The sequence below is a fragment of the Eutrema salsugineum genome, unplaced genomic scaffold (genome assembly GCF_000478725.1).
Source record: "Eutrema salsugineum unplaced genomic scaffold, Eutsalg1_0 scaffold_13, whole genome shotgun sequence".
In the NCBI taxonomy this organism is placed as follows: Eukaryota; Viridiplantae; Streptophyta; class Magnoliopsida; order Brassicales; family Brassicaceae; genus Eutrema; species Eutrema salsugineum.
The window spans coordinates 4498056-4508703 of NW_006256885.1; the positions used below are offsets into that span (position 1 = coordinate 4498056).

The 10648-nt window shown below is 38.5% G+C and overlaps 2 protein-coding genes across 2 annotated transcripts; one reads left to right on the forward strand and one right to left on the reverse strand.

Annotated features, from left to right (window-relative positions):
* Positions 1-4884: 4884 nt before the first annotated feature.
* On the reverse strand, positions 4885-5550 carry LOC18023631. The gene has a single exon (XM_006407005.2). It carries the CDS (start codon positions 5462-5464, stop codon positions 5015-5017), a length of 450 nt encoding a protein of 149 aa, XP_006407068.1. The 5' UTR covers positions 5465-5550; the 3' UTR covers positions 4885-5014.
* Positions 5551-9094: 3544 nt separating this feature from the next.
* LOC18023632 (geranylgeranyl pyrophosphate synthase 3, chloroplastic) lies at positions 9095-10375 on the forward strand. The gene is made up of 2 exons (XM_024159604.1): positions 9095-9568; positions 9679-10375. The coding sequence occupies exons 1-2, from the start codon at positions 9095-9097 to the stop codon at positions 10267-10269; spliced, it is 1065 nt and encodes a 354-aa protein (XP_024015372.1). The 3' UTR covers positions 10270-10375.
* The last annotated feature ends 273 nt before the right edge of the window (positions 10376-10648 follow it).

Here is a 10648-nt window from a genome sequence, read left to right on the forward strand (position 1 = left end):
TTTACCATTCTCTCTCTAAATCTAATATGGTATCAGAGCTTTCTCTCTCCTTCCGCAACAAACTTTTTTCTTCACTCGAGCTTTGATTCTCCATGATTCAAGCTTGATTCTTCTTCATTTTCTCTGGATTTCGAGTCGAATCTCTTCAAATCGGAGTTTCGATTCCTTTTTCGATTTTTTTTTTAGCTCCATTTTGCTCAATTTCATCTCGATTTCATCCTTCTTCTCGTAGTTTTGTCGTTCGCTCAATCAATGGCGAATCCAGCTACGAACTCAAATCCTAATCGTGATTCATATGATAATCCTTACTATCTCAGTGGAAGCGATCATTCCGGACTTCTTCTTGTTTCAGATCGTCTCACCGGTGCTGGAGATTTTGGTTCATGGTATGAGTCAATGATAATGGCATTAAACGGTCGCAACAAACTCTGTTTCGTTGATGGAACTCTTCCGAAGCCAAATGATGGTGATAGAGACGCAGCTGTGTGGTCTCGTGTCAACGATGTGGTTCGATCTTGGCTTATGAATTCAGTATCGAAGACAATTGGTCAAAGCGTTCTCTACGTCAAGACGGCACAAGGAATCTGGGAAAAATTGCTTAAAAGATTCAAGCAGAACAATGTTCCTCGTCTTTATCAGATCGAACAACAACTTCATGGCTTGCGTCAAGGTTCGTTAGATGTCAACTCATTCTATACTCAGTTGATTACAATTTGGGAATCTTTCAAGAGTGCTCAAGATTTTCCGACTTGTCGTTGTGCTAATTGTGATTGCGATGTCAACACGAAATGGATGGAATTGTTTGAAAGGAATTTTGTGATCAAGTTTCTTTATGGACTGAATGATTCTTATGAAACGGTACGAGAACAAATTATCATGATAAGTCCTCTACCGGATCTGGAGAAGACCTTAAATATGGTGATTCAGCATGAACATCAAAAGATGATCAAGCAAGTTCCGCAGTCTGAGGCAGTTGTTTTTCAGATGAGCAACATGGCTCCTCAAGCTACAGATCCAAATTTCTCAAACAATGGAGGCTATGGAAATGTTTCTTTTACAAATGAAACTATTGGAGCAGTTTCTGGTGGCTATAAACCAAAACAGCGACCTATGTGCACATATTGTGGTCTTCAAGGACACACTGTCAACAAGTGCTACAAACTTCATGGATATCCACCTGGATACAAGTCAACATATGTTCCACCGCAACAAAACTATGCTCCAAAGTCAGCTCCTCCGCAACAAAATCCATCTCTTCAGCAACAGAATCAAAATTTCCCGCAGCATCAACAACATGGTTCACAGTTCAAAGGTCAAGCTCAGAAAGGACCTCGTGAAAATATGGTTGGCAATGTGGTTACTACTTCCCCGGCTGTGCAAGATCATTTTCACCAAGTTTCAAATGCTTTAGCACACCTCTCTGAGGAACAACTTCATCAATTGGCACAACAACTCACGAACAAAGCTCAATGTTCTATGCCAACGATAAATGAAGTTCCAGGAGTCTCTTATGGATCTACATCAGCAGGTAACCTCATTTGCTCTACAATGCTGGAACCATGCCTTAATTTCACTGCTTGGATTATCGATTCTGGTGCGACAACACATGTGTGTTGCAACTTAGGTCTATTTGATATCTCTGAGACTACTGTGAAATTACCTGATAGTACACAGATTGTCATCAATCAATCTGGTACAGTCAAGTTATCGGATAAAATTCTTCTCCAAAACGTCCTATACATCCCATCCTTTCACCTAAACCTCATCAGTGTTAGCTCATTGCTACACGATTCATCCTACTCTGTTAACTTTTATCCTTCCTTTTGCCTTATCCAGGAGTTTACTCTGGGCTTGATGATTGGGAAGGGTAGACTAAAGCACAAACTCTACTTCCTGGATTTAGAGCCTTTCACATCATACAACCTCATTCATAACATCTCTACTTCCGACTCCAGCTCTTTATGGCATTCAAGGCTGGGTCATCCATCTTTCTCTCGGATTCAAGTTTTATCTGAAGACCTTTCTATCCCAAAGTCAAAACTCAAAGACTGGTCACATTGTGCTACTTGTCATCTAGCCAAACAAAAACGATTACCTTTTCTTTCAAATAATAATCTTTCAACAAACCCTTTTGATCTTGTTCATATGGATGTCTGGGGTCCTTTTTCTGTTGTTTCTACAGATGGTTTTAGATACTTTCTAACCATTGTTGATGATTGTACAAGGGTAACATGGGTCTATTTCTTAAAAGCAAAGAGTGATGTTATCACCGTTGTACCCTCTTTTCTTAAACTTGTAGAAACTCAATACTCTAATAAAATCAAGTCTGTTCGTTCTGACAATGCTCCTGAACTCTCTTTCAAAACTCTCTTTGAAACCCATGGGATTTTTCACTATTATTCTTGTACGGGAACCCCTCAACAGAATTCTGTTGTTGAAAGAAAACACCAGCACATTTTAAATGTGGCCAGAGCCCTCCTTTTCCAGTCCAATGTCCCTATCCAATATTGGACAGATTGTGTTCGAACCTCAGTATTCTTAATAAACAGAATTCCATCACCACTTCTTCAAAATAAAACCCCTTTTGAACTCCTCATGAATAAGAAACCAGATTACTCTCTCTTAAAAACTTTCGGGTGCCTTTGTTATGTGTCTACATTTCCAAAAGATAGACATAAGTTTACTCCTAGAGCCGAACCCTCCGTTTTTCTGGGATACCCTTCAGGGTACAAAGGATATAAAGTTCTCAATCTTGAAACTCACTCCATCTCTATATCCCGGAATGTTATTTTTCATGAGGACATATTCCCATTCATCACATCCGATATCCCTACTCCCACCCGTGACCTTTTCCCACACACCATTCTTCCTTTACCCATACCTGATACAACACCACCACCAAATCCCATCACACAAACACCACCAACACCAAATCCTGGAGTTTTATCCGATAACAGTGATTTCCCATTAGTGTCTGAGAATACTATTTCTATTAATGCAAATAGACCTAAGAGGAACACTCGGGCTCCTTCATATTTGCAGCAATACCACTGCAACTTGGTGCATGATTTGCCAGTCCCAACAGGCAAAACGGCACATCCTCTGTCTACAGTTCTGGATTATTCAAAACTAAAAGATCATTATCAATCTTTTGTTTTCAACATCTCATCAGAATCTGAACCCAAAGATTTCAATGAGGCTGTTCGAAACAAAAAGTGGCATGATCCAATGAATGAAGAACTGGAAACCTGTGTTAAAACAGGAACTTTCTCGGTTGTCTCTTTACCTCCAGGAAAACATCCGATTGGATGCAGATGGGTCTACAGAATAAAGCACAATCCAGACGGTTCAGTAGACAGATATAGAGCTCGATTAGTGGCAAAAGGTTATACACAACAGAAAGGTGTAGACTACATTGATACTTTCTCTCCAGTGGCAAAGCTAGTAACCGTGAAAATGATTCTAGATTTGGCTGCAAAACACGGCTGGTCCTTAACACAAATGGATGTCACAAATGCTTTCTTACATGGCGATCTAGAAGAAGAAATATACATGCAATTGCCACCGGGATATACACCTCCTCCTGGTGAATCTTTACCACCAAATGCCGTATGGAAACTTCATAAATCACTTTATGGCCTAAAGCAAGCTTCGCGCCAGTGGTATAAGAAGTTTTCAGAGGTTCTTCTCAGAGATGGTTTTACTCAGTCTGAAACGGAACACACTTTGTTTGTTAAAGTAACTGGATCAACATTTGTTGCACTACTGGTTTATGTAGACGATATACTCATCGCCAGCAACAAAGACGAAGCAGTTTCAGACTTAAAGACTCTTCTTGCTACAGCCTTCAAACTAAAGGATCTTGGACCGGTGAAATATTTCTTAGGCCTGGAAATAGCAAGAACGAGTAAAGGCATCTCTGTTTCTCAACGCAAATACGCTTTGGATCTTCTTGAATCAGTTGGTCTTCTTGGTTGTAAACCGGTTGCAACACCAATGGACTCAACTATTCACTTAAGTTCAGAAAGTGGAGATTTAATGCAAGATCCGACAGTATATAGAGCGTTGGTTGGAAAATTACTTTATCTTACTATTACGAGAGCTGATATTACTTTTGCTGTTCATAAACTGAGCCAATATCTCTCCAAGCCAAGGACACAGCATTATGAAGCTGCTCTTCGAGTAGTAAGATACTTAAAAGGAGATCCGGGTCGTGGTTTATTCTTCTCAGCCAATTCAGATATACGATTACAAGGATTCTCCGATGCTGACTGGTCTAGTTGTCCAGACTCGAGAAGATCAACAACTGGTTTCTGTGTATTTCTGGGTGATTCGTTGATATCATGGAAGTCAAGAAAACAGAAAACAGTTTCTCGAAGTAGCGCTGAAGCAGAGTACAGAGCATTAGCTGATACTACTTGTGAATTGGTATGGCTAAATCAACTGTTACAAGATCTCAAGATACCTGTAACTGGTCCGGCTAATCTCTTCTGTGTCAGCACTTCAGCAATGCAAATAGCCTCAAATTCAGTATTTCACGAACGAACAAAACATATAGAGAATGATTGTCATCTAGTTCGTGAAAGACTGAGGGCTGGTTTTCTGAACTTAATGCATGTGAAGACTGAAAACCAGTTGGCAGATTTGTTCACCAAAGCTCTTCCTCCCAAGACTTTCAAGTTTCTTTTGTCGAAGTTCGCATTTTCAAGTCTTTTTCTTCCTCCTTGAAGAATTCGACTTGAGGGGAGGGTATTAGAGTTAGGTGGTTAACCGGTTGATTATTATTGGTTAAGCTTCCCTTTACTTAACCAAGTCTATATATATTTGTACAGTGACATTTACAGTTGAATAATAGAACATTTTTTACCATTCTCTCTCTAAATCTAATAATATATTTCTGTATTAAATTAATAATTAAGATAACATTTACGAATACATACAACATACAGGAACGTAAAAGGTTAATTAACTGATATGAAACAGCCTTTGTTATATTATGAATTCACAAAATCAATCAATACATAACTACATCATTATTCTCTTGCCAAAGAGAAAGAGTTGGTTCCTCAAATGCAAGTCCATAGTTAATATGAGAATAATAATCACCACCTTCAATCTCAACACTATCCATGTAAGAAAGTTCCGTACACCAATTCATCATCTCATCATCATTTTGCGACGAAAGCACACCAATATCAAAGTCGTTAAGCCACCCGAAATCATCTTCAAGACCGGATTTTGTCTGTTGAAGATCCGTTTTCCGAGATTCTATGGTCGTCGTCGGAGAATTCATGTTGATCTCAACTTCTAGCGATCTAATGACTCGGTTTAATTTCTCTTCTTCCTCTTCGTTAACGCTACTATGGTTTTCGACAGGCGATTCATCTTCCAAAAACGACATGATCATAAGCTCATCGTTGAAAATCTCCATGCCTTGATCCAAACCATACTGCAGAGACTCCATTTGTGAGAAGAGATCGAGAAACTGTTAAGAAGAGCAAATTTATATCTATAACTTAAAGAGAATATATTATATCTTGAGAGCCAAAGCTAAGAGGTCTTATATATAGGGAAAGGTACGTTAAATTAATTAATTAATTAGGCATATTGGCGTATGAGATAAGATGTCTCCCCACACTACACGACCAATCATGTGATCATATGTAATGTGCTATGATGATGATGATGATAATGGTTTATAATAAAGAATAAGAATGGGATAATATGATAGCTTTTGGCCTAACTGATAATGGACCATCGAGGAGACATGACTGAACGAAATTAATTCATGGATATTTATTATAATTAGAAAATTAGTTGAATGTCAAATTTCAACTGTCCAAGTGGAATATGCGTATAGGCAAAGATCTTGCAAGTTTGGTACAATGCACCACCCACTTATAGATATGGTTTAACACAGGCGATGAAACAAAGCAATTACATCTACTTTACTCGTGTTTGCAATCAATTTGGGAACCAAATTAAATGAACGTATTTAGATTTGTTTTATTTTGAAAAGGAGAATTTTTATAAATGCTCCGGATAATGCCACTACTATGTATACATACATAGAGAATGAGAATACCACTACCACTAGTATAAAATATCCACAAAGTACTAATTTTTTAATGAAAGGTTTTATCCTCAAGGATTTATTTTTCCGGAAACAAAATTTGGATGATACGATTGGTAACAACAGAATTGTGAGCAAAGGAAAACACGTTGTGTGATTTACGTTGGATGATTTACGTTGTGTCATACTATTATGGATTGTTTAGTTTTGGATCTCGGTTCCGAACTTCGAGATTATAAAAAAAAAGTCTAATATTATAATCCAATTACAAAAAAGGTCTAATATAATCCATATGGAATATCAGTTTAACTTATATCTACTCTCTTTGTTTGTAAAAATGCACAATTTACACGTCCATAAAAACGGTTCGGGTCTATTGCACATCTAACACATAATGTAGACTTTAGAGCGCAAATGCATGTCACATTCAACAATACACGTACCGACATATATTAAAGATATATATATAAAAAAAAACTTTAATTTTGGGGTCGTATACGATATATGCTTGATAAGGTACGTGTCACATGTGGGTGTTGGACGTTGGAGAAGAAATGATTTGACCGAATAAATGAAATTTGAAGCTTTATAGAAGCATTAGCACGAGTGGTGGTTCTTATAGTGGACCGACCCACCCCATCTTCATCGCATCAATTATCGATCGGTTCACATGTCTCCACCTCTGTTTTCGTATTTTTTAATGTTTCTCCGATTCTTCTCCAAGATATCTCGAATTATTCTGTAGTATGTATTTTGATTCAAAACTTTTATGATTTCCTTTTTATATAAGTTTTATATAAGAATTCTTCGTTCATTGTTGCTGGAAGCTAAATATTTTTCGTTTTAGATTCGTCAACAAAAGTAACATCTTACAACGACATCAGAAATTACCAGCGATGTCAAAAATTCACTCATTTCACCAAGTCGTTGATTCAAATTTTAAAATAGTATATGTTTAGTATGAATTTATTTTACGTATTACTAGCTAAACCCAGTAGACATCCATAGTTTTTTTTTTCCTTTCTGGAAACAAATCATACATAAAAGACTTGAGTCACTCGACTTACCTACAGATTTTTTTTCTTTTTCTTATTTGGTTCAAAACCTGACAATCTTCAAGTTGAAAATATACTTAAGTGGATGTTATTGATCCAAACATAATCACGTGTTAATAGATAAATGATTTTTAAGTCCTTATCAAAATAATATGTCATTCATCTATGGTTTATAGATTTCCAATACGAAGGACTTACATATAGATTTTGATTTTGAAGTGGACTTTAATGGCTTTAAATTTAAAAGTCAAGATAAATATACGTAAATTGAAATCTGAAGGCAAACCTACATATTCACAAAATTAACTATAATCAATTTTGAAATCACTTAATCTTTCAAAACGGCAAAAAAAGAAACACATTCTGTAAAAGAAAAATGGGAATCTACTATGGTGCGTTTAATGAAACCTTCTAAACCAACTGGAAGGGCTTGTGCTGATGCAACCCTAAATATTTTCCCGCTATTTCGTCCTTCCTTGTCTCTCTGTCTCTCCCTCCTCAATGAGCTCAAGTCGGAAACCTAGGAATCACGCAAATCGTCTGAAATCAACCAAACCCGTCGTTTAGACGTTTACTGTCAGATCACGAATCACAGAAGGACCGGACGTATGGAAAAAGTTTTTCTGGACTGTGATGAACGCCAATGTGGAAACTGGTAAGATTGAGTAAAGCCAGGAAGCTGTTCGATGAAATGCCTGAGAGAACCACAGCTTCTTACAAGTATTAATGGTTTCTTCCGCGTAGGGATGTGTTCAAAAAGGCACATAATTTAGGATTGGAGAGAAATTTCTGCTATCATATTTAGAATCGCTATTTGATGGGTATTGCAAAGGAGAAATATTTTTGATGCTATTTGATAGAATGCCTTCGGAAAAAATGTGCTACGATTGATGGTTGTTTCAAAGATGGGTTTGGTTTTGTTTTTGACAATGAGACAGGAGGGAGATGTCAGTGTTAATTCTAGCTCTCATGTTTAAAGCCTGTGGGAAGATTTATGGGTTAGTTTCATCCATGCCTCTAGACTCTGGGCATGACCAAATATTTGAAGCTTATGAACTTTCTGAGATATGCCGAAGAAAGGCGTAGTTTTACTCGGCAGATATTACCTAAAGGATTTTCTAGAAAAAGGAGATATCTCTAAATGCGTGGTTTGTTCATAGTGTTGCCTAAAAAGAACGCTATCACCTGGACCGTTATAATATCAGACTGCGTTTGCGAGCATTGGAGAGCATGAGGAGGCGCTCTAGGGAAAATGCTTATCTTAAAGCTCCCAACTTTCAGTAGTGTGTTCCGCACAACATCTGCCTTTGGCTGCTTTGATCTAAGGACTGCAGAATTGTGAAGATCAGCATGGCTTATGACTGACAATAACAGCTTATGTTATCTGATATGTATCAGCTTATTGGATGTTATCTTATCACATGGTGTTCTCTCGTTGATCAAGACCTTAGCTTGGTTTCGTGGCTACCATGCCCCAAGCGTTTTTTCCTAGAACAAATCAAATATGAACTGTAAGTTTACCTACTTTGATTCTCCGTATTTTACCTACTTTGATCAAGTGGCCCAGAAGTTAGGACACTCATAATGTCCTAGGATCAGACCTTTACAAATTCACAATGTCTTGTCTAATGATTGGCAAAAAAGCCTCATAATGCTCTAGGATCATAAATTCTGTACCTGAAGTCAATTGTTGTTTGTTTGTTTAACATTTCCTCCATTTACTAACTAATGAAAAATCTGAATTGCGTTCAATTATTCTGATTATTATTTGAACTTCTTATACTTTTTCATCCCATAATTCAGAATTCATACTGTCTTCTTCACAGATGATATCATTTAAAAATACTGCAAAGACGTTGACCTTCATTGCTTTCAATTCCAAGAAACCTATTAAGAGCTTCACATGCTCTTAATGGGTGGTAAACCCAATTATAAAAAATTTGTAATGTGAGAAGGGTGATCATCCATGGCTTATGTTCATCTCAGCTCATCCTCCCTCGTCATCCAATCCAAAGGAAGAAGATTCAACTCCATATCTTCCGTCAAGAAGAGTCTGCAGAAACGCAGTGTTTTGTCTCTCTCTTCTGCTCTCACCTCACGAGGCAGAGACATGATTCCACCAGAGGCAAGCTCTGCCTTTGACTTCAAGACCTATATGAACCGTAAAGCCGAATCTGTAAACGCGGCTCTCAACGTTTCCGTACCTCTTCTGAAACCCCTCACGATCCAAGAAGGGGTGCGGTACTCATTGTTAGCGGGCGGAAAACGTGTGAGGCCTCTTCTGTGCATTGCTGCCTGCGAGCTCGTTGGCGGTGACGAGGCTACTGCCATGTCAGCCGCTTGCGCGGTCGAGATGATCCACACGAGCTCTCTTATTCATGACGACCTTCCCTGTATGGACAACGCCGACCTCCGTAGAGGCAAGCCCACCAACCACAAGGTATGTTGTATAATCATATGAAGCCTCTGATAAATGCTCACTAGCGTTGAATCTTTCATTGATGTTAACGCATGCACACTAGTGTTGAAACAATTTTTTGCTCGAACAAGGTGTTTGGAGAAGACATGGCAGTTTTGGCGGGTGATGCACTCCTTGCTTTGGCGTTTGAGCATATGACGATCGTGTCAAGTGGGTTGGTCGCTCCCGAGAGGACAGTGCGCGCGGTAATTGAGCTGGCCAAGGCCATAGGGACAAAAGGGTTAGTTGCAGGACAAGTGATTGACCTGAGCAGCGAAGGACTGAATCCAGACGACGGTGGATTGGAGCGTCTAGAGTTTATCCACCTCCACAAAACGGCGGCGTTGTTGGAGGCAGCTGCGGTTTTAGGGGTTATAATGGGAGGTGGAACAGAGGAGGAGATCGAGAAGCTTAGAAAGTATGCGAGATGTATTGGGATGTTGTTCCAGGTGGTTGATGATATTCTTGACGTAATGAAATCCACTAATACATTGGGAAAGACTGCCGGACAAGACTTGGTTGCCGGAAAGCTGACGTATCCAAGACTAATTGGTTTAGAGAGATCAAGGGAAGTTGCAGAGAAATTGAGCAGAGAAGCAGAGGAACTGCTTCAAGGCTTTGATCCGAATAAGGCGGCGCCTCTGTTGGCTCTGGCTAGCTACATTGCTAGCAGACACAACTGATCTTTGGTCTTGTTTAGGAACAGCTCAATGCATCTAATGTTCCTAACAAGTCTGTTTAGTTCGCTCTCTGGTCTTCTTTCCTATGAACCATTTATCTTGCGATCACCTATCTGTTTTAGTATTGTGTTATTGAATCTTGATGCCAGGTTTCAACAAAATTCATTATATATAATGTAGATATTTTTTTCTTTCTAAGGATATGTATAAGCTATAATGGTTTCTCTTAAACTACATCTTCTCCCGTTTTTCTCTACAAAGCACTATAAACTAAGTTAAGTGAGACATGTTACATTACATGTAGTGAAAATGGTTTATAGAAAGAACGTGATCGTGTGGATTTCCATTAAATGATCGTCTGACAGTTTCCATCCCCATTTTC

Excerpts from the sequence above, each read along its gene's own strand:
- LOC18023631 (XM_006407005.2), bottom strand. The coding sequence starts at position 5,464 with ATGGAGTCTCTGCAGTATGGTTTGGATCAAGGCATGGAGATTTTCAAC.
- LOC18023632 (XM_024159604.1), top strand. The coding sequence starts at position 9,095 with ATGGCTTATGTTCATCTCAGCTCATCCTCCCTCGTCATCCAATCCAAA. Across the intron at positions 9,569-9,678 it reads GCAAGCCCACCAACCACAAG|GTGTTTGGAGAAGACATGGC; the intron begins GTATGTTGTATA and ends TGCTCGAACAAG.